General features: G+C 40.0%; 1 protein-coding gene across 1 annotated transcript; it reads right to left on the bottom strand.

Annotated features, from left to right (window-relative positions):
• Nucleotides 1-4,885: 4,885 nt before the first annotated feature.
• On the bottom strand, nucleotides 4,886-22,206 carry LOC139536357 (protein SSUH2 homolog). Its single transcript, XM_071336830.1, has 12 exons — nucleotides 22,059-22,206; nucleotides 12,881-12,982; nucleotides 12,479-12,554; nucleotides 10,893-11,022; nucleotides 10,586-10,646; nucleotides 9,985-10,106; nucleotides 9,717-9,779; nucleotides 9,447-9,529; nucleotides 9,213-9,305; nucleotides 6,989-7,094; nucleotides 6,430-6,537; nucleotides 4,886-5,920 (listed from the first exon to the last, which is right to left on the bottom strand). Exons 1-12 carry the CDS (start codon nucleotides 22,081-22,083, stop codon nucleotides 5,780-5,782), a joined length of 1,110 nt encoding a protein of 369 aa, XP_071192931.1. The 5' UTR covers nucleotides 22,084-22,206; the 3' UTR covers nucleotides 4,886-5,779.
• Nucleotides 22,207-24,586: the final 2,380 nt, after the last annotated feature.

Below are 24,586 nucleotides of genomic sequence, written 5' to 3'. Positions count from 1 at the left end.
TTCAAAAGTAGTGCACTACACAGCACCACCTACTAATAACCAGGGCCTATACAGCTCTGTTCAAAAGTAGTGCAATACACAGCACCACCTACTAATAACCAGGGCCTATACAGCTCTGTTCAAAAGTAGTGCACTACACAGCACCACCTACTAATAACCAGGGCCTATACAGCTCTGTTCAAAAGTAGTGCACTACACAGCACCACCTACTTATAACCAGGGCCTATACAGCTCTGTTCAAAAGTAGTGCACTGTTATGAGATGTGGATTTAAGATAATATATATACTGTAACATGTCAGTTACCAGAGGCCTTTATCCTACTCAATGTACAGTAAGGACAAAAGCATTTTTAGCATGTGTATGTGTGATCTCTGCAGGAATTAAACCCGTAACCTTGGTGTTGCTAGATCCATGCTTTAGCCCTAGATCAACACACTGTGATAACGGATGGCAGCAGGAGAAGGCTGGGAAGTAAAGCTTGATTAGCATTCATACAATGTGCCTAAAAATACATCACTGAGACAGAGAGTACTACTGTAGGGTGGGGCTTGCATCAAGTTAAGTGAAAGATAATCCAATAGAATAGAGATGGAAGAGTGGTCTGAAAAGCAGGACCCATACTGCAGCACAAAACCAAGAGGATGTACAGTGTCTTCAGAAACTATTCAAACCCCTTGACTCTTTCCCCATTTTGTTGTGTTACAGTCTTAACAGGGTTTACATTGACATGTTGTGTTACAGTCTTAACAGGGTTTACATTGACATGTTGTGTTACAGTCTTAACAGGGTTTACATTGACATGTTGTGTTACAGTCTTAACAGGGTTTACATTGACATGTTGTGTTACAGTCTTAACAGGGTTTACATTGACATGTTGTGTTACAGTCTTAACAGGGTTTACATTGACATGTTGTGTTACAGTCTTAACAGGGTTTACATTGACATGTTGTGTTACAGTCTTAACAGGGTTTACATTGACATGTTGTGTTACAGTCTTAACAGGGTTTACATTGACATGTTGTGTTACAGTCTTAACAGGGTTTACATTGACACGTTGTGTTACAGTCTTAACAGGGTTTACATTGACACGTTGTGTTACAGTCTTAACAGGGTTTACATTGACATGTTGTGTTACAGTCTTAACAGGGTTTACATTGACATGTTGTGTTACAGTCTTAACAGGGTTTACATTGACATGTTGTGTTACAGTCTTAACAGGGTTTACATTGACATGTTGTGTTACAGTCTTAACAGGGTTTACATTGACACGTTGTGTTACAGTCTTAACAGGGTTTACATTGACATGTTGTGTTACAGTCTTAACAGGGTTTACATTGACATGTTGTGTTACAGTCTTAACAGGGTTTACATTGACATGGTGTGTTACAGTTTTAACAGGGTTTACATTGACATGTTGTGTTACAGTCTTAACAGGGTTTACATTGACATGTTGTGTTACAGTCTTAACAGGGTTTACATTGACATGTTGTGTTACAGTCTTAACAGGGTTTACATTGACATGTTGTGTTACAGTCTTAACAGGGTTTACATTGACATGTTGTGTTACAGTCTTAACAGGGTTTACATTGACATGTTGTGTTACAGTCTTAACAGGGTTTACATTGACATGTTGTGTTACAGTCTTAACAGGGTTTACATTGACATGTTGTGTTACAGTCTTAACAGGGTTTACATTGACATGTTGTGTTACAGTCTTAACAGGGTTTACATTGACATGTTGTGTTACAGTCTTAACAGGGTTTACATTGACATGTTGTGTTACAGTCTTAACAGGGTTTACATTGACATGTTGTGTTACAGTCTTAACAGGGTTTACATTGACATGTTGTGTCACAGGCCTACACACAATACCCCACAATGTCAAAGTAGAACATTTTTACATTTTAATTGTTTTAATAAAAAATGAAAAAATGAAATGTCAACCCCTTTGTTATGGCAATCCTAAATTAATTCAGGAGTAAAAATGTGCTTAACAAGTCACATAATAAGTTGCATAGATTCAGTCTGTGTGAAATAGCGTTAAACATGATTTTTGAATGACTATCTCATCTCTGTACCCCACACATACAATTATCTGTAAGGTCCCTCAGTCGAGCAGTGAATTTCAAACACAGATTTAACCACAAAAGACCACGGGGGTTTTCTAATGCCTCACAAAGAAGGGCGCCTGTTGGTAAGCAGACATTGAATATCTCTTTGAGCATGTTGAAGTTATTAATTACACTTTGGACGGTGTATCAATACACCCCAGTCACGACAAAGATACAGGCGTCCTTCCTAACTCAGTTGCCGGAGAGGAAGGAAACCTCTCAGGGATTTCACCATGACTTTAAAACAGTTACAGAGTTTAATGACTGATAGGAGAAAACTGAGGATAGATCAACAACATTGTAGGAACAACATTGTAGTTACTCCACAATGCTAACCTAAATGACAGAGTGAAAAGAAGGAAGCCTATAAAGAATACAAATATTCCAAAACGTGCATCCTGTTTGCAACAAACAAGTTATAAGCATGGTTGGTTCCTGTATGTGACTAACTGATACCACACCAGGCTTCTTACCTTGAAGCTGAGATATCGTGTCACTCGTTGTAGTTCCCAGATCAATGTTCTGCCAAATTGCTTATGAGTTGATTGTGTTGTTTCCTCTGTGCAGTCAACCAGTCACTAGCATGAACCCAACCAAGACGGGTCATTACAAAAGCAGCAGAATGCTAAACATACGATCACATACACACAGTAACATTTCTATCACAATTTCTAAAAACATGTTTTCACTTTGTCATTATGGGGTATTGTGTGTCGATGGTTAAGACCGTTTGTGTTTTATTCATTTTGAAGTCAGGCTGTAACACAACAAAATATGGAATAAGTCAAGGGGTATGAATACTTTGGGAAGGTGTTGTAGGCCTACTGTATACAAGGAACAAGCAGACAGACAGACCTACCTGGCCAAAAGTATGTAGACAAGCCTTAAAATTAGTGGCTTCGGCTATTTCAGCCACACTGGTTGCTGACAGGTGTATAAAATCGAGCACACCGCCATGCAATCTCCATAGACAAACATTGGCAGTAGAATGGCCTTAGTGAAGAGCTCAGGGTCTTTCAACGTGACCTGCTAGAGCTGCCCCAGTCAACTCTAAGTGCTGTTATTGTGAAGTGGAAACGTCCAGCAGCAACAATGGCTCAGCTGCAAAGTGGTAGACAACACAAGCTCACAGAATGGGACTGCTGAGTGCTGAAGCACGTAGCGTGTAAAAAACGTCTGTCCTCGGTTGCAACACTCACTACCGAGTTCCAAACTGCCTCTGGAAGCAACGTCAGCACAAGAACTGTGTTTCCATGGCCGAGCAGCCGCACACAAGCCTAAGATCACCATGCGCAATACCAAGCGTCGGCTGGAGTGGTGTAAAGCTTGCCGCCATTGGACTCTGGAGCGGTGGAAACGCATTCTCTGGAGTGATGAATTACGCTTCGCCATCTGGCAGTCAGTCGGACGAATCTGGGTTTGGCGGATGCCAGGAGAACGCTACCTGCCCCAATGCATAGTGCCAACTGTAAAGTTTGGTAGAGGATGAATAATTTTTTATTGTGCGGGCTAGGCCCCTTAGTTCCAGTGTAGGGAAATCTTAAACCTACAGCAAACAATGACATTCTAGACAATTCTGTGCTCCCAACTTTGTTGCAACAGTTTGGGGACTGCCCTTTCCTGTTCCAGCATGATAATGTCCCCGTAAACACCTCCCTCTGCAACTGGATCCTGAACTTCCTGGCGGGCCGGTCCCAGGTGGTAAGGGTAGGCAACAACACATCCGCCCCGCTGATCCTCAACACAGGAGCCCCTCAGGGGTACGTGCTCAGTCCCCTCCTGTACTTCCTGTTCTCTCATGACTGCACGGCCAGGCACGACTCCAACACCATCATTAAGTTTGCTGATGACACAACAGTGGTAGGCCTGACCACCGACAACGACGAGACAGCCTATACGTAGGAGGTCAGAGACCTGGCAGTGTGATGCAAGGACAGCAACCTCTCCCTCAACGTGGTCAAGACAAAGGAGATGATTGTGGACTACAGGAAAAGGAGGACTGAGCACGCCCCCATTCTCATCGACGGGGCTGTAGTGGAGCAGGTTGAGAGCTTCAAGTTCCTTGGTGTCCACATCACCAACAAACTAACATGGTCAAAGGACAGCAAGACAGTCCTGAAGAGGGCACGACAAAACCTATTCCCCCTCAGGAAACTGAAAAGATTTGGCATGGGTCCTCAGATCCTCAAAAGGTTCTACAGCTGCACCATCGAGAGCATCCTGACTGGTTGCATCACTGCCTGGTATGTCAACTGCTCGGCCTCCAACCTCAAGGCACTACAGAGGGTAGTGCGTACGGCCCAGTACATCACCGGGGCCAAACTTCCTGCCATCCAGGACCTCTATAACAGGCGGTGTCAGAAGGCCCTAAAAATTGTGAAAGACTCCAGCCACCCTAGTCATAGACTCTCTGCTACTGCATGGCAAGCAGTACCGGAGCACCAAGTCTAGGTCCATGAGGCTTCTAAACAGCTTCTACCCCCAAGACATAAGACTCCTGAACATCTAATCAAATGGCTACCCAGACAAATAATAAAATGCAAATGAATTACTTACAAATCATACAATGTGAATTTCTGGATTTTTGTTTTAGATTCCGTCTCTCACAGTTGAAGTGTACCTATGATAAAAATGACAGACCTCTACATGCTTTGTAAGTAGGAAAACCTGCTAAATCGTCAGTGTATCAAATACTTGTTCTCCCCACTGTAAATTAACTTTTCTCTTTGAAGTTTGAATGATTTTTCACATATATCAGTATTTCATTATCGAATAAGATTAACACCTTCTCTTTATTGACTGTACTAAAGTATATGTAACAAGAATGAATCAGAAATGCAGCAATTTCCTTCAATAGCCTTTAGTTTTTCTATATTTATTTTATTTTTTATTTAACCAGGAAGGGCTCATAGAGATTTAAAATCTATTTTTCAAGAGCGTCCTGGCCAAGATAGGCAGCACCAAGTCATTACAAAAATGACAGAAACAACATGAAAAACTACAAGTAATCTAGTAAAGACCATAGAATTCACAAGAGTATAACAAAATCAAAAACAGCAAATTAAAAACATTGACAGGTCAGGGAATCAGCCTCAAAATCCTTCATCAGTGATTTAAAAAACACCAATCGGGACAAGTTCTTCTAGTTTAAAATTATTTTATAAGGTGTTCCAAGACGATGGCGCAGTGTACATAAAATACCTTTTATCAAATTCAGTTCGGACATTTGGAACAGTTAGCAGGATAAAGTCCAGCGAACGAAGAGAGTACCCACCACATTTCTGAACAATAAAAAAAAGATATTTGCATAAAGTAATTTACTTGTGAAAAATTGAAAGTTGAAACAAAAAACAAATTCCTGAAATTCCAGGGCTGCATTAATTATTATAAAAATAAACAACAACATGAAGTATACTGATCAGAATACACTTAGCCCTAAACACCTGAGAGGGTAAAAGGCCCTAAAGAACTACCTACAATACCTACCTAACTAACTAGCTAACTAACTAACTAACTAGCTAACTGATAAACACAACCTTTTTTCATACTGAGCTGAACTAAGTCGAGTCAAGGCTGTATTGGGTTGGCCTGGTGACGCATCCACCAAAAGGGGTATGGTTAAGTGGCTGGCTGGCTGGCTGGCTGGCTGGCTGGCTGGCTTGACTGGTTACATGATAGAGCAGCAGCAGGTGGCAGGGTAGTCAGGAACTTTGACCTGGTGTTCGTTCCCATAGATATAGTAAACATGGATGCCTCCCTTCCACTTGTAGGTCACCTTGGTGATGGGAATCAACTCGATGGTTTGTTGCTGAAACAACAACAGAAGAGTGAGACCATTTATCTTATTAGTTGATTGACAGGTGATCATCAATAAGCAGTATGGGGCTCAAAGGGGCGGTTTCCTGGTTTCCTGTACACAGATGAAGCCTAATCCGGGACTAAAATGCATTTTAAATGAAGACTCTCCAACGAGTTTACTTTTAAGTCCAGTACTAGGCTTAATCAGTGTACGGAAAACCACCCCCAAAAGGGTTTAAAGTTGAGAAACATGGCTAACAGATGTTGTCATATCCTGTGTACAAATATTATAACTTCTGCTTGTAAAGTTGCCTGTACTGTACCTGTTACTGTAACACAGTTGTTCTCAAACCTCTCCTCGGTTGTAGTCCTGAACTAACTCACTTGATTCAACTAGTCAAGGGCTTGATAATTCGTTTACAACTTGAATTAGGTGCGCTACTTTTGGAATAGTTCAAATACATGGAACGGCTGCGGGTCCCAGAGGTTTGAGAACCGCTGGTATAACAAATATTGTACCTGTTGAAGGATGCGAGAGTTCTGGGAGTATTTAGCCTGGTGTTCTCTAACCAAACGGTCTGAAGCCTGGGATAAAGACGGATCTGGGAAGCCATACACTGGATACAGCTGATGAACAGAGGAATGTGATGATGTCACACACAACATTTCCGTAATATGTCAGAGAATATTTTTTTTTTATTTAACCAATAGAAAAAAAATACTAAAATGTCACATGTGTTGCTTAGTTTACTAAGGGGAACCTAACAAGGGCAAACGTTTTGCACTGTAGTAAAACATTTTGGAACGAAAACCGTTTACTCTAAACGCTCTGCCACATGACTTAAAAGCTGTTGAGTTCTGTTTTGTTCTTAAACAGAAGTTGTAGTTAAGCAGGGGAGCAGAGAGACATTTCAACGTTTTTAAATGGTTTCCAGGAGGGACTGACCTTGTAAAGCAGGGTCAAAACATGTCCAATAAGAAATGTTTGTTTTTATTGCAAAAAAATGTTTGGTTGCAAAGCATTTTTGCTACGGTGATCACTAATGAATGCACCCAGTCTGTTTTGTTCCTTCCTTACCATGTACTGGGCGTTTTTGAAGAGTGTCTTTCCCGTCACATTGCTCAGATTGTTAACCTCCAGCCCACTGTTCTGCTCCACAACATAGTCTTCAACATTATTCTTCCTGAAATAACAACAAAATCCTCAACATTATCCTTCCTGAAATAATATCAGTCTTCAACATTATCCTTCCTGAATTAATAACATAGACCTCAACATTATCCTTCCTGAAATAATAACATAGTCCTCAACATTATCCTTCCTGAAATAATAACATAGTCCTCAACATTATCCTTCCTGAAATAATAACATAGTCCTCAACATTATCCTTCCTGAAATAATAACATAGTCCTCAACATTATCCTTCCTGAAATAATAACATAGTCCTCAACATTATCCTTCCTGAAATAATAACATAGTCCTCGACATTATCCTTGCTGAAATAATAACATAGTCCTCAACATTATCCTTGCTGAAATAATAACATAGTCCTCAACATTATCCTTCCTGAAATAATAACATAGTCCTCAACATTATCCTTCCTGAAATAATAACATAGTCCTCAACATTATCCTTCCTGAATTAATAACATAGACCTCAACATTATCCTTCCTGAATTAATAACATAGACCTCAACATTATCCTTCCTGAAATAATAACATAGTCCTCAACATTATCCTTCCTGAAATAATAACATAGTCCTCAACATTATCCTTCCTGAAATAATAACATAGTCCTCAACATTATCCTTCCTGAAATAATAACATAGTCCTCAACATTATCCTTCCTGAAATAATATCAGTCCTCGCCATTATCCTTCCTGAAATAATAGCATAGTCCTCAACATTATCCTTCCTGAAATAATAACATAGTCCTCAACATTATCCTTCCTGAAATAATAACATAGTCCTCAACATTATCCTTCCTGAATTAATAACATAGACCTCAACATTATCCTTCCTGAATTAATAACATAGTCCTCAACATTATCCTTCCTGAAATAATATCAGTCCTCGACATTATCCTTCCTGAAATAATAACATAGTCCTCAACATTATCCTTCCTGAAATAATAACATAGTCCTCAACATTATCCTTCCTGAAATAATAACATAGTCCTCAACATTATCCTTCCTGAATGAATAACATAGACCTCAACATTATCCTTCCTGAATTAATAACATAGACCTCAACATTATCCTTCCTGAAATAATAACATAGTCCTCAACATTATCCTTCCTGAAATAATAACATAGTCCTCAACATTATTCTTCCTGAAATAATAACATAGTCCTCAACATTATCCTTCCTGAAATAATAACATAGTCCTCACCATTATCCTTCCTGAAATAATAACATAGTCCTCAACATTATCCTTCCTGAAATAATAACATAGTCCTCAACATTATCCTTCCTGAAATAATATCAGTCCTCGACATTATCCTTCCTGAAATAATAACATAGTCCTCAACATTATCCTTCCTGAAATAATAACATAGTCCTCAACATTATCCTTCCTGAAATAATAACATAGTCCTCAACATTATCCTTCCTGAAATAATATCAGTCCTCGACATTATCCTTCCTGAAATAATAAGTCCTCAACCTTATCCTTCCTGAAATAATAAGTCCTCAACATTATCCTTCCTGAAATAATATCAGTCCTCAACCTTATCCTTCCTCAAATAATATCAGTCCTCAACCTTATCCTTCCTGAAATAATAAAATGGTTGTACACCATTTGTATACCAAATTTTATGACCCTTTCTGGTTTCCGAACCATCCTCTCTTAATAAGAAGATATGATTTACAGAAACATGTGTACCTCATAACTCACCATTCAACTTAAATAAACTAAAAACGATAAATTGTGAACACATTAGGAAAAGTGCATATTGCGTTGCAGTTACAATTACAATCAACTTTGCATATTCAATCATTTTTGTTCTGTGTCTCTAAATGTAATCTCTTTGTATATAACTATACAAAAAAATATCTTAATAAGTTTAAATGTTTACTATAAATCTCTTAATAAGTAAACAAATGTTACCTAATTTAAAAATATTTTACTAAAAATCTCTTCTTAAGTTTTCAATTTTATAAAAATTATATTACTAACTACACAATTTGATGAACATGTCAAAGTTGACAATTTTATATAAACATTTCTTAAAAAATGTACACTTTTATTATAAATCTCTTAATGAGTTTATAATTTTATTTTAAAAATCCCAAGGACTCACCACTCGACTTTAAGGTTGATGTAGGTCAACAGTTGCCGCTTGCCCTTGCAGGTCTCACATTCTTTAGTCCCGTTACCATGACATTTAGAGCAGCTAGAGACACAAACAACATCAAGTCAATAAGATAAGTCTGTATAGATGTCTGTACTGTACACCTTAAAAAGAGGCAGATTGTCTTTGAAGAGTATTTTGTCATTGTATTATTATTTCAAAATGAATGAATGAATGACTTACTTCTCCTTTCCTCTTTCATTGCATTGGCTGCAGGGACTATCTCCTCCCCGTCTGCCAGATCCGTTGCAGACCCAACAAGCTTTCTAAATGAAGAATCAATGGATAATTGTAAAGAGGTGTGTGTGTGTGTGTGTGTGTGTGTGTGTGTGTGTGTGTGTGTGTGTGTGTGTGTGTGTGTGTGTGTGTGTGTGTGTGTGTGTGTGTGTGTGTGTGTGTGTGTGTGTGTGTGTGTGTGTGTGTGTGTGTGTGTGTGTGTGTGTGCGTTCTTACCGTTCCAGACCCATTGCACTCATGGCAGGGCATCTTTCCAGAGGCACTACAAGTGTGGCAGGGCTGCACAAACAGAGACAGCGTCATCAAACCAAACCTCACTCATACATCTTACCCTCTCTTCTAGCTTACTTGTTGATCTATTCTTAGACCTAAGTCTGAAAATAAAGTATGACAAATCTGTCCTTTCCTGGCCAATTATAGTCAAACCTGGAATACAGCCACAATAGAAAATAACCCTTTGTGATTCAAACAGACAGACAAACACCTTGTTAGATGATGTGTAAGGGACTTTTATGTTCTCCTCGTGGTTTTGGAACAGGGAGGGACCTGTCACTGGGATTTCCCACGGCCGGGGGGCAGTCTGCGTGTAGAAGTCTGCTGGTTCACCTGTCAGGTACAGGAAACACAAGTTATGGTTAGATCCATAAGGACTGCTGAGATCCTGAATGGATCCATAAGGACTGCTGAGATCCTGAATGGATCCATAAGGACTGCTGAGATCCTGAATGGATCCATAAGGACTGCTGAGATCCTGAATGGATCCATAAGGACTGCTGAGATCCTGAATGGGAAAGAATATAAGGACAGATGGTAATGACTATAAGCAGACCTGGGTTCAAATAATATCGGTTTTCTTTCAAATAGTTTTCCCTGCACTTGACTGAGCTTGCCTGGCACAACGGTATCAATGGCATAGTCCCAGAAGTACAAACCCCGCTCATCTGACACTCCCAGGCAACTCAATCAAACGCTCAAAGTATCTGAAAGAACCAAGTTCTGGTAGGGAGCATGATGGGTAGTGTAGTTTACCAAGTTCTGGGGATGAACCAAAACTGGTAGGGAGCATGATGGGTAGTGTAGTTTACCTTCATAAGGCTTGGTGGCCCACTCTGTAGATCTAGACTCTGTGAATGTCTCCAAACGGTACTGTGGACAGTAAAAACACAATAAGCACATAAGGTTGTGGGGCATCAGTTTATTTTCCCTATTATTGTGGGGGGGGGGGGGGGGGGGGGTTAGCGATGAGAGCAAAACAGTAGCTCCACCTGACATATTGTCCTCTTTAAGCATGAAAAAGAAACAACACATTGTTTTAATGTACTTAATTCTACAAACATATTAAGTCATTATAATAATACATGTACTGAAAAGAAAAGACGGACGGTCCGTTACCCGATAGGTGTTGAACGCCTGCATGTTAGTGATCACTCCATCCTTGGCGGGGGCATTGTTATAGCAGCAGTAACCAGACGCGTACATTATAAAACGCTCCCGCGCCACATCTTCAGTGATGGAGGGGATGCTAGACAATATGAGAGAAGGTGAGCCTCATCAAGATGACACCCCAGAACAGGGTTGGCTGGTAATGCGTTGTTGACACCCTTTGTTTAGCCTGACTGCCTATCTGGTAATGCATTGTTGACACCCTTTCTCTAGCCTGACTGCCATTCTGGTAATGCATTGTTGACACCCTTTGTTTAGCCTGACTGCCTATCTGGTAATGCATTGTTGACACCCTTTGTTTAGCCTGACTGCCTATGTGGTAATGCATTGTTGACACCCTTTGTTTAGCCTGACTGCCTATCTGGTAATGCATTGTTGACACCCTTTCTCTAGCCTGACTGCCATTCTGGTAATGCATTGTTGACACCCTTTGTTTAGCCTGACTGCCTATCTGGTAATGCATTGTTGACACCCTTTCTCTAGCCTGACTGCCATTCTGATAATGCATTGTTGACACCCTTTGTTTAGCCTGACTGCCTATCTGGTAATGCATTGTTGACACCCTTTCTCTAGCCTGACTGCCATTCTGATAATGCATTGTTGACACCCTTTCTCTAGCCTGACTGCCTATGTGGTAATGCATTGTTGACACCCTTTCTCTAGCCTGACTGCCATTCTGGTAATGCATTGTTGACACCCTTTCTCTAGCCTGACTGCCTATCTGGTAATGCATTGTTGACACCCTTAGTCAATGCAAGACGACACCTCTTGTTGTAGTACCCCAAGTTACTGGTCAAGAATTCTATCTGATTTTCTATTGAAAATCAATCCACCGCCACTTCGTGTCTGGAAAGCCCTTAATGGTGCCCTGTCCTCTACAGATTTAATCAATGAACAAAGACATGGTCGTCCAGACTAGTAGGCCATGATGACAGAGCAAAACGCTCAACATTGTCTAAGAGAATAATCTTGGGTCAATTTAGCATTTTCCCCACTAATATTCAAGGTTAGGATTAGAGAGGGGAAGCTGATTCTAGATCTGTACCTACGGGAAACTTCACTCCCGGGCCTGAGAGAATTTTGATCCAAATTGATGTTAGCCTTGTTAAAGCAGAATGATCTCACAAACGAAGAGAGCATAGCATTCCGTCTGGTTGCACAAGGCTAGTGCTATACAGCATGCTCCGGGGTGAAGTTTCCCCTAGGTACAGATTCAGGATCAGCTTCCCCTCCTTTCTAACCTTAACCACTAGTTGGGAAATCACAAAGCATCTAGGGGGCAACGTCACCCTACACCGTGTTGCAAGAAATCCAAAAGGTTAGATTCACACAGGGATCTATTACTCTGTGTGTGTGTGTGTGTGTGTGTGTGTGTGTGTGTGTGTGTGTGTGTGTGTGTGTGTGTGTGTGTGTGTGTGTGTGTGTGTGTGTGTGTGTGTGTGTGTGTGTGTGTGTGTGTGTGTGTGTGTGTGTGTGGAACATCATTCTAAACCTAGTGTCCATGTCATAATGTAATGTTAGGGATGGGTCCATACTTCCAGTCTTGTTGTACGGGTGCAGGCTCTGGATCCCGATTCGGGTGCAAGGGCATCGGTGGGGGGAGATATCCACCTATAGAGACACAAAGGCATTAGGTAGTTCAAACATACTTTCATCAATGATTAAATATGAAAACGGAGCATACTGATACTCTATGATGAATCCTATTGTTTTTCACCTGGTATGAATGATCTCAGGGATCCCACTTGATGACTTCATAAGGGTTTTTTACATTTTGCTCATCTCTAAACAGTCAATAGTCATAACATTATAATACGAGACTGACTTCACTCAAATTCATAATAACACCCCAAATGTTTTCAAGAATCTTAGACATTATAAAATGGCCACGATGATGATGTTGAGTATCTTTAGAGGGTTCTGATAATAACACCTACCTCCTCCGCCAGCTAAAGTGTCCTCGTACCCTGGTACGTTGCCAAACATGCTAGCTGGGGGAACCATGGGGCCTGGGGCGGGCACCGGGGGGGCATAGAGCGCTGAAAGATAGAAAAAACAGCCTTATACTATATAACAATATACTATACTTATAACAATATACTTAAATACATGTAATTTTGCCCTTGAAACATTTAATGGAAATACTGTGGAATTCCATTCATTCCTGTGCAGGACTGCTCCTACTGGGGAGTACCAATATGGCCGACCGGTGGCTACAAAGCCTGGCCAAAACATTACATCAGAAATCCAGGGTTTGTATACATCATTGGTTACAAAGGAACACTATTACTTGTAGTTGAAATTCTCCGGTCCAACAGATTCAGCTAAGGAGTCAAAAACATCCACTCTGCACCTTTACTCTACTCACTCACAGGTCGGTGCCTCTGAGAAAACTACTGCCTTCACAATAAAAGTTGCCAGGGTACAAACAATAACAGTGCCTCAATACATTACGCAAAAATAAAAGTCATATCAAAAGTAAGGCTACAGTACTAATGGACAGAGACAGAGCAACAGTCCCCTACCAGATTTAATCAAGGGAGACCATTAACTGTGTATTGCTTCAGAATGTTACTATGGGGGTTATATGGCCTGTAGTTATGGTCTTTAGATGAAGTTTATCTTCTCCACTGAACCACATTGGAAAATTGATGGAGCATTGTTGACACAGCAATAGTTCCATATGGTAGTCTAGGCTACTGCTCCATGTCCCATAAACTGACCCTAACATTGATACGATGCTACAAATGTAGGATCCTAATTTGATCACCAAATGAAATACAGAAATATATCATTTACATAAGTATTCATACCCCTAAGCAACTTCAGTGTAGAGTTGGCCTTGTGTTTTAGGTTATTGTCCTGTTGAAAGGTGGTTTCATTTCCCAGTGTCTGGTGGAAAACAGACTGAACCAGGTTTTCCTCTAGGATTTTGCCTGTGCTTAGCTCCATTCCGTTTCTTTTTTATTCTGAAAAACTCCCCAGTCTAACGATTACACGCATACCCATAACATGATACAGCCACCACTATGCTTGAAAATATGGAGAGTGATACTCAGTAATGTGTTGTATTAGATTTGCCCCAAATATTACACTTTGTATTTAGGACAAAAAGTCAATTGCTTTGCCAATTTTCTTTTGCATTATTACTTTAGTGCCTTGTTGCAAACAGGATGCATGTTTTGGAATATTTTTATTCTGTACAGTCTTCCTTATTTTCCCTCTGTCAATTAGGTTAGTATTGTGGAGTTACTACCATTTTTGATGGGAGACTCAGAGGAGTGTAAATGCTTATTTTAGGCTGGATCATGTTGTATGTTTAATTCTGTAATGTATTGATTGTTGCTGCCTTCTTGACCAGGTCTCCCTTGAAAAAGAGACTATTGCTCTCAATGGGCTTTTCCTGGTTAAATAAAAAGAATGATGAAATCCCCGAGCAGTTTCTGTAACGGTCCTGACCTGTTTTATGTTGTTTTTGTATGTGTTTATGGTCAGGGCGTGTGTTTTGGGTGGGCAGTCTATGTTTTGTATTTCTAGGTTGGTTTTTGTGTTCGGCCTGGTATGATTCTCAATTAGAGACAGGTGTGTATCGTTTGTCTCTAATTGAGAGTCATACTAAGGCAGCCAGGGTTTCACTGGGGTTTTGTGGGTGTTTGTTCCTGTGTCCACACATGGACGGTTGAAGGTTAGTCACGTTTGTTGTTTTGTAGTTTTGTAGTGTCTTGTTTGCTGTTTTCATTAAAAGATGGCTTATTTCCCTCAATCCGCATCTTGGTCCTATCCATGCTCCTCCTCGTCTAAGGGGGAGAACAACAATGACTGCCTTTACAGGAACACCCACCACAACAGGTCAGGACCGTTACAGTTTCCTTCCTCTCCGGCAACTGAGTTAGGAAGGACGCCTGTATCGTTGTAGTGATTAGGTGTATTGATACACCATCCAAAGTGTAATTAATAACTTCACCATGCTCAAAGAGATATTCAATGTCTCCTTTTTTTCACCAACAGGTGCCCTTCTTTGCGAGGCATTCGAAAACCTCCCTGATATTTGTGTTTGAAATTCACTGCTCGACTGAGGAACCTTACAGATAATTCTATGTGTGGGGTACAGAGATGAGGTCATTCAAAAATCATGCTTAACACTTTTATTGCACACAGAGAGACTCATTGGATGACTTGTTAAGCACATTTTTACTCCTGAACTTATCCAAACGAGCTTCAATGCCATACAACACTCCTTCCGTGGCCTCCAACTGCTCTTAAACGCTAGTAAAATCAAATGCATGCTTTTCAACCGTTCACTGCCCGCACCCGCCCGCCCGACTAGCATCACCACCCTGGACGGTTCCGACCTAGAATATGTGGACAACTATAAATACCTAGGTGTCTGGCTAGACTGTAAACTCTCCTTCCAGACTCACATTAAACATCTCCAATCCAAAATCAAATCGGCTTCCTATTTCGCAACAAAGCCTCCTTCACTCACGCTGCCAAACATACCCTCGTAAAACTGACTATCCTACCAATCCTTGACTTCGGCGATGTCATCTACAAAATAGCTTCCAACACTCTACTCAGCAAACTGGATGCAGTCTATCAGTGCCATCCGTTTTGTCACCAAAGCCCCATATACCACCCACCACTGCGACCTGTATGCTCTAGTCGGCTGGCCCTCGCTACATATTCGTCGCCAGACCCACTGGCTCCAGGTCATCTATAAGTCTATGCTAGTTAAAGCTCCGCCTTATCTCAGTTCATTGGTCACGATAACACCCACCCGTAACACACGTTCCAGCAGGTATATCTCACTGATCATCCCCAAAGCCAACACCGTTTTGGCCGCCTTTCCTTCCAGTTCTCTGCTGCCAATGACTGGAACGAATAGCAAAATAAATAAATAATAATAATTAAAAAATATATTTAAAAAAATATTTAAAAATAGCTGAAGTTGTAAACTTTTATTTCCCTCACCAACTTTAAACATCAACTATCTGAGCAGCTAACCGATCGCTGCAGCTGTACATAGTCCATCTGTAAATAGCCCACCCAATCTACCTACCTCATCCCCATACTGTTTTTATTTTATTTACCTTTCTGCTCTTTTGCACACCAGTATCTCTACTTGCACATCATCATCTGCTCATTTATCACTCTAGTGTTAATCTGCTAAATTGTAATTATTCGCTCCTATGGCCTATTTATTGCCTACCTCCCTAATTGCAAAAATCTCTGAAGTTGGAGACTTATCTCCCTCAACAACTTTAAACATCTGCTATCCGAGCAGCTAACCGATCGCTGCAGCTGTACATAGTCCATCAGTATATAGCCCACCCAATTTACCTACCTCACCCCCCATACTGCTTTTATTTATTTACTTTTCTGCTCTTTTGCACACCAGTATCTCTACTTGCACATGATCATCTGATGATTTATCACTCGTGTTAATCTGCTAAATTGTAATTATTCGATTTATTGCCTACCTCCTCATGCCTTTTGCACACATTGTATATAGATTCTCTTTTTTTTCCTACCATGTTATTGACTTGTTTATTGTTTACTCCATGTGTAACTGTGTTGTTGTCTGTTCACACTGCTATTGTCACGACTTCCGCCGAAGTCGGCCCTTCTCCTTGTTCGGGTGGTGTTCGGTGGTCTAGTCACCGGCTTTCTAGTCACCATCGATCCATTTTTCAGTTTCGTTTTGTTTTGTCTGTATTATACACACCTGGTTTCAATTCCCCCATCATGTTCCCTATTTAACCTTCTGGCTTTCATTTCTGTTTTGTCCGTGATTGTTTGTGCGTTACTGGTTGTGGTTTATACGTGTGTGTTTGTGATTATTTCCATTTGTGGAACTTTTGCCTATATTTTGAGTAAAACACTGTGGTTTCGCTCAACACCTGTGTCCTGCGCTTGACTCCGATAATTCTCCGCACACAACCCTGACAGCTATGCTTTATCTTGGCCAGGTCGCAGTTGCAAATGAGAACTTGTTCTCAACTAGCCTACCTGGTTAAATAGAGGTGAAATAAAAAAAATGCCTTTTGCACACACTGTATATAGACTGTCTTTTTCCTACTGTGTCATTGACTTGTTTATTGTGTTATTGGCTTGTTTATTGTTTACTCCATGTGTAGTTCTGTGTTGTTGTCTGTGTCACAGTGCTATGCTTTATCTTGGCCAGGTCGCAGTTGCAAATGAGAACTTGTTCTCAACTAGCCTACCTGGTTAAATAAAGGTGAAATAAAAAAAATGCCTTTTGCACACACTGTATATAGACTGTCTTTTTCCTACTGTGTCATTGACTTGTTTATTGTGTTATTGGCTTGTTTATTGTTTACTCCATGTGTAGTTCTGTGTTGTTGTCTGTGTCACAGTGCTATGCTTTATCTTGGCCAGGTCGCAGTTGCAAATGAGAACTTGTTCTCAACTAGCCTACCTGGTTAAACAAAGGTGAAATTCACTCAAGACATTGCAGCTTTGAATTTTTTATTAATTTGTAAAAATGTCGAAAAACATAATTCCACATTGGCATTATGGGGTATTGTGTGTAGGCCAGTGACAGAAAAGATCTCGAATCAACTTTAAATTCAGGCTGTAACACAACAAAATGTGGAAAAAGTCAAGGCGTGTGAATACTTTCTGAAGGCCCTGCATGGTGCATAGATGCTCTGAGTGACCGTAATAAAAACAGCATGCTGGATCATGATCCGTAGGGCCGCAGCTTACGTGTGCAGCTGTCACGGTCATGGAATTTGATATATATTTTCTCAACTGCCAGTGACATGATACTGTTGTGTGGAAGGGGCCGAGGTGCGTGTGGAGACCTGTTTATACGGTCTATGGAGGAGACGAATACCATAGTCCCCAATGATGAAATCTCTTCCCTTTCTCTAACTTCAGAACTTTGGTCTATAGTGTTAGTCACATGCAATAACTCAGACAGCACAGGCCCGATCTTGACCAAACTTGGGTGAATGATGACGCCGTGCCATAGAAATATGTCATTTGCAAAATTGCACTGGTTGGGCGCGAGCTACAGTCATTAACTGACATTTTTGTGAGTCACACCAGATCGGAAGAGGTGAAGCGAGAGGGATAACCGGGCCCAAATGTCTGTCTACTCCAGTAAGTGGAGTTTTTTTCTTTGGCACATGAGTACAGGGGGTGGATTAGCCAAAGATACTGACTACAGCTCTCGACATTCAGGGCCTTCTGCTGGCCCGACAACTGCCGAGCTCACCAGCCCAGTTAATCAAGCTTTCATATGGACTGTATTTTTTCTCCATATCAGACTACATAGCGATGTAGTTATTAGCAAAGAAAGCCTACACTATGCTGGTTTCTTGTTAAGCCATGAACATTATTTACACGAATCACATGTTGGTTAAATAAAAAATGAATATTGCAATGATTATATTCTGTAGTCTAGGCCTATATCATTGTTTAAAACCCAGATGAATTACAGAAGCTGTTCATGAGCTATGTCGTTTAATTACCAGCTGAATTACAACAGTCAGGTGGGCAAGAGCGTGAAACTTATTATTATTGTGCAGAAAGAAATATGCTGTAATAAGCCCAGTCACTGTGCAACATTCCTAAATGCAATCTTGGGAAAATACAACAGTTGTGATGGCAATAATTGAAAAGTGTGTGATCCCAGTTTTTCAGTGAGGTATGATTTATTTTCAGTGATGGAAAAAGTACCCAATTGTCATACTTGAGTAAAAGTGAAGATACCTTAATAGAAAATGACTCAAGTAAAAGTCACCCAGCAAAATACTACTTGAGTAAAAATCTAAAAGTATTTGGTTCTAAATATACTTAAGTATCAAAATAATAATTTCAAATCCCTTGTATTAAGCAAAGCAGTCGGCAACATTTTCTTGTTTTTAAAAATCTATGGATAGCCAGGGGCACACTCCAACATTATTTACAAAAGATACATTTGTGTTTAGGGAGTCCGCCAGATCAGAGGCAGTAGGGATGACCAGGGATGTTCTCTTGATAAGTGTGTGAATTGGACCATTTTCCAGTCCTGCTAAACATTCAAAATATATCGCGTACTTTTGGGTGTCAGGGAAAATGTATGGAGTAAAAAGTACATTATTTTCTTTAGGAATGTAGTGAAGTAAAAGTTGTTAAAAAATATTAATAGTAAAGTAAAGTACAGATCTACTTAAGTAGTACTTTAAAGTTGTTTTACTTAAGTACTTTACACCACTGTTTACTTCTCAACTCAAATTTTTTCGCAATTGGCAGAATTGTACAATCTTGAGTGTCTGGCATGACAAGAAAAACAAAGTAAATGGCAAATTTACCTCAATGTCAAACCCAGGATTGGTACCCAGGCTAACTGCCTTCCATTTTTCAATACATTTATTTTAAATTGTTAGAGCGGCCACTTGAAAATCTGGTCAATTGAATCGATAATCTGTGTTCTGTCGTGGCAGAATCAGATTTAGCTAAGTAACATAGATAGTGTCACGTTCCTGACCTGTTTTCTGTTGTTTTGTATGTGTTTAGTTGGTCAGGACGTGAGCTGGGTGGGAATTCTATGTTGTGTGTCTAGTTTGTCTGTTTCTATGTCCAGCCTAATATGGTTCTCAATCAGAGGCAGATGGTAATCGTTGTCCCTGATTGAGAATCATATATAGGAGGCTTGTTTTGTGTTGGGATTTTGTGGGTGTTTGTTTCCTGTCTCTGTGATTGTCTGCACCAGATAGGTCTGTGTCGGTTTTTGCACATTTGTTATTTTGTATTGTTGTTTGTAGTGTTTTACTTGTTCTTTATTAAACATGTTTAACACTAGCCGCGCTGCACTTTGGTCCTCTCCTTCACCCCTGGAAGAAAACCGTTACAGATAGATAAGATGTTATTTTCATCATATGGTGCCCTTTGGAATATAGGGTCGGCAGTGCATTTTCCCCTTCTGTGATAGGGCTTAGTAACTTGGGGCCAGAGAGGGGAGAGGTCAGGCTTGTCTTCATAAGTCAATGTATCTGTAACTATTCTTAAATCATGTGACGGGATGGCGTTATTAATGGGGAACCAGTTAGTTCTCATACAATGTCTGTACGCCAGTCACTCCCTACTTTTCTCATAAGGGGAAGGAGTTTGGCAGTGTTTGGAACCATTGTATTTCCCCTCTGAGGTTGCCCTTATCTTGATCTAGTATATGACCTAAGAGGCTCACTGTCTTTTCTGAGCTTATCCCTGAGGGGGTGTATTTGAGAAGGGAGTATCTCAAATGACAATTGATATATGCCATTGGATGAGGTATTGGTTGGTAGACAGTGAAGTACCAAGCATGAGATTTCAACCTTGTCTTGGGAGATCAAACTGAACGATGATTTATAGCTGATGCTGTCTAGCGATAGGATACTCCTCTTTCGGGTAAAGGATTCTTTGTAAGTTGAAAGGGGTGTATCTTTGCTATAAATGAAACTAAGAATTGTTTTGTAAGCACTCAGAGAATTCATTTATAGACACTGAATTGATCTGAGAGTCAAAAAAGGGCTTTGGTGAAGCTTATATATATATATATTAAAAATGTACTTTATAATATAACTCTGACTTGTGTGTGGTTGTCTCTCTCTCTTTATTGAGTAATACAGGAAATTACCACGACAGGTCACACAGATTATGATGGTTAATTAAGCAATAAGGCCTGAGGAGGTGTGGTATATGGTCAACAGCTAAGGGCTGTTCTTACTCACGACGAAACGCAGAGTACCTGGACACAGCCCTTAGCCGTGGTATATTGGCCATATACTGTATCACAAACCCCCGAGGTGCCTTATTGCTATTAGAAACTGGTTACCAATGTAATTAGAGCAGTAAAAAGACATGTTTTGTAATAGCCGTGGTATAAGGTCTGTTCTAAACTGGGTGGTTTGAGTCCTGAATGCTGATTGGCTGACAGTCGTGGCATATCAGACCGTATACCACGGGTATAACAAAACGTTTATTTTACTGCTCTAATTACCTTGGTAACCAGTTTATAATAGCAACAAGGCGTTGTGCCTAAGAACATACCTTAGCTGTGGTATATCGGCCATATACCAGTGGTGTAAAGTACTTAATAAGTAAAAATACTTTAAAGTATTACTTAAGTAGTTTTTGGGGGTATTTATATTTTTTGACTATATTTCTAAAGAAAATAATGTACTTTTTATTCCATACATTTTCCATGACACCCAAAGATTTTGACAGGAAAATGGTCCAGTTATCAAGAGAACATCCCGGGTCATCCCTACTGCTTATGATCTGGCGGACTCATCGGACACAAATGCTTCATTTCTAAATGAAGTCTGAGTGTTGGTGTGCCTCTGGCAATACGTCAATCAAACAGAACAAGAAAAATGTGCCATCTGGTTTGTTTAAATATGAGGAATTTTAAATGATTTATACTTTTACTTTTGACATTTTAGCAATTCACTTGTACTTTCACTTGAGTCATTTTCTAGTAAGGTATCTTTACTTTTACTTAAGTATGAGAATTGAGTACTTTTTACACCACTGTCAAATACCACACACCCTCGTGCTTATTGCTTAAATATATCACGGCTTTCAGAATTCAGGGCTCGAACCATCCAGTTTATAATCAGTAAAAGTTTTAATTAAATTAAAATAATCAATGATAAGCAGTAATGGACAGCTACTAGCATCATATAACTTGTATTAATTGTTTAATTCTGTGTTAAAGCACTCAACTCACATAATACAAGTCTACTTTTACTGGAGAAAAAAAAAAATATCACGAAAACCATTTTACATATATATATTTTTTTATAATCGATTAAAAAAAGCGGAAACAGCCTCAAATAGCACTAGTCTCTCAGCACTATGGAGTACAACACTTGACGTATTTCTAAAAGCATAGACTGGTTGGTTGGGCACTTCTAAATAAATACATGAACTCAAGGAGGTGTAGAGTCTTCACCGATTTCGCTCTTTCAAGCCTTTGAAATATGACACTTCCTCTAACTCGGGAATTGGTCTGCAGTGTGTGCTTTAGTAATAAACAATCCACACGCACCCTACTCACCCAAAGCATTTTTTTTGTTTGTTATAAATACTACATTTTAGACAGATGCATTTTAAAACACTTACCTTGGCCCTCATGAGGATTGAGCATCGTAAGAAATTAAATTAAATGAACGAGATGATAGAATAGTAGCGGCTCACTCCTCCACTACCGCCAGACTGTCGACTCTCTCTTTACTACCACCAACACCAGAGCTCTTAAAGCTTTTCCTCAACACACTGAAGTGGTGCCAAACGTCATGTCACATTCCGTTGTAGGGAAGGCGGGTCATGGCATTGGCAACGTTCCAAAATTGCTTTTGGACTGAAATTACTGTTGAAATGGATAGTTACTCATGTATAGAAGGGTGTTGAAAAGGAAAGGTTACTGTTGAATAGAATAAACCTACCAAAGAATATGTTGAAATTGAAAGCAATATTTTCTTCCAAGAAAAATAAAGCTGTGCTAATCAAAACGGATCCGCAGGACAGGTTGAGACAAGACACAATAATGTCAGACCTGACCTACGGCACATATTTTAAAAGGTCACATGACTGGATAGAATTATTATTGTTTTAAATGATCACGGCACACATTTGGTTCAGTGTTGCCAACTTAGCCACTTTGTCGTAAATAAATAAATTTAAAAAAATAGGACAGCCAATAGCTACTTTCCTTACTGAGGAGTTGGCAACACTGATTTGGTTGACTCATAAGACCTTCGCCTCCTGAGTCTGTACGGGAGTTGCAGCGATGGGACAAGACTAACTACCAATTTGATATCACGAAGTTGTGTTATTTCATAGTTTATGTCTTCACTATTATTCTACAATGTAGAAAATTGTTTAAAAAAAATAAAGAACCCCTTGAATGTGTAGGTGTGTCCAAACGTTTGACTGGTACTGTATCTAGCTTGGTTCTAGAAGGCTACAGTAGGCTTGTATTGCAGTAATGTTACAGTAGCTAGCTAAGTTACACTTTTACCGAATGGCTAGCTAGTTGTGCTTAGAAATTGATAAATGAACATGTGTGAAAGGCTGCGTCAATCAAATCTGGTATCAGGATAAAATGTGATTCAAAGTCACCGAATATACTTTAAGTATTTTTATTTAACATAAGCTCAGAATGGTAAATGCAATTTTCGTATATACGGGTTCACTGTATCACCACGCAGGGTAAAGCAGAGAACTGACTGAAATAGTACAGACATCTTCTTTTATACTGTTCCAGAGTTAGTTCCAACTTTAGAGTTGGCCTGTCACAGTAGAGGCTTAACGTGGTTTAAACTTGCTAGCCTATCGGTGGTGTCCAGTCACAGCACTCAGGATTGAAATGTCCGGAATGGTTCTTGTGAAGATTGAGCTGATTTGTTAGTTTCTACTCATTCCTCCGTTCCTGTTTTCTTGTTATTCAGCATTTTCCATCTTGTCTCAACCTTGTGGTTTGCACAGTCGACACCCTAGATTAACAACAGCTTTTCTGCAGTCACACTATGTTTTGTGATTAACATGTCCTACTTCTATAAGGCATATATTTATGCTAAAAGAGAACAAAACCATCCTTTACAATCCCCCTTTTTACACCCCTCGCGGGTGTAAATACTAAGAAAAAGATACCATCACGTTCAATGATCGAGACACACATACTAGGTTGTAGTTAAACCCGGGAACTTAACATTTAAAGACCATTCAGAACACAGCTCTTTTTTATTGGTGTTTTTATGATTCCCCCTTTTTATGATTCCCCCTTTTGACACCCGCAAGCGCAAAAACAACATTATTGATATTAGAAAACACACAGAGTATATTTGTAGAAAACATTAAAACCATCTGGTCCTCCCTACTACACCTATCTTGTACCAGGTGGGCTCCTTGCCACCCAGGATCTTTAAACCTTCACATAAGGGAGGACAAGTTCTTACAAGTATGTTAGTTACATTAAGCTACTAATTATCAACTTTTTCATTCCATAACCTCACCCACAGCGAACCAAGGATCATCCTCAGTCAGCCCCATTTTTCTCCGGAAGTTAGACTCAGTGTCAGCGTCTCCTTCCGGAGTCTCAAGCAATGGCATCATACCTGAAGCCCGCCCCACATCTGTAATAGATTTCTTCAAACAGGCTATGATGCAAGCGGCACAGCACATCAGCATAAGGAATACAACAATGAGGGTCAGAAATCCAGTAACCATCAATGCAGTATACTTACCGAACCAGCCACCCAGCCAGGAGAACAGTCCCCCCTCCTCCACTCCAGCCAAGCCCTTCATTTCCACAGATAGTTTATCTAGACTACTTAGAGCTTTTGAAATGCTCCCATCAGGGCTGGTGTTATTAGGGATGAAAGTACAGCATTGTTCCCCAAACATTTTACAGACCCCTCCCTGACTGGCAAGGAGCATGTCCAAAGCTAGCCTATTCTGTCTGGCAGTTCTAGAGGTAGCCTCCCATTGTTCAGCCATCCCCTTAAGTGCGGTGTGGTGTAGTTAACTCATTGTTGATTATAGTAAATATAATTGATTCAGGCAGTTTGCTTAGCATCAACAATAGCTGGGCCAATAATGGGCAACAAATGCCACAGACCATCATTCCGGTTTAGTGCCTGGAATTCGTG

Source organism: Salvelinus alpinus, chromosome 12 (genome assembly GCF_045679555.1).
Source record: "Salvelinus alpinus chromosome 12, SLU_Salpinus.1, whole genome shotgun sequence".
NCBI lineage: Eukaryota > Metazoa > Chordata > Actinopteri > Salmoniformes > Salmonidae > Salvelinus > Salvelinus alpinus.
The sequence above is the reverse complement of the archived record's forward strand: the minus strand, read 5'-3'. Positions and strand labels throughout refer to the sequence as shown.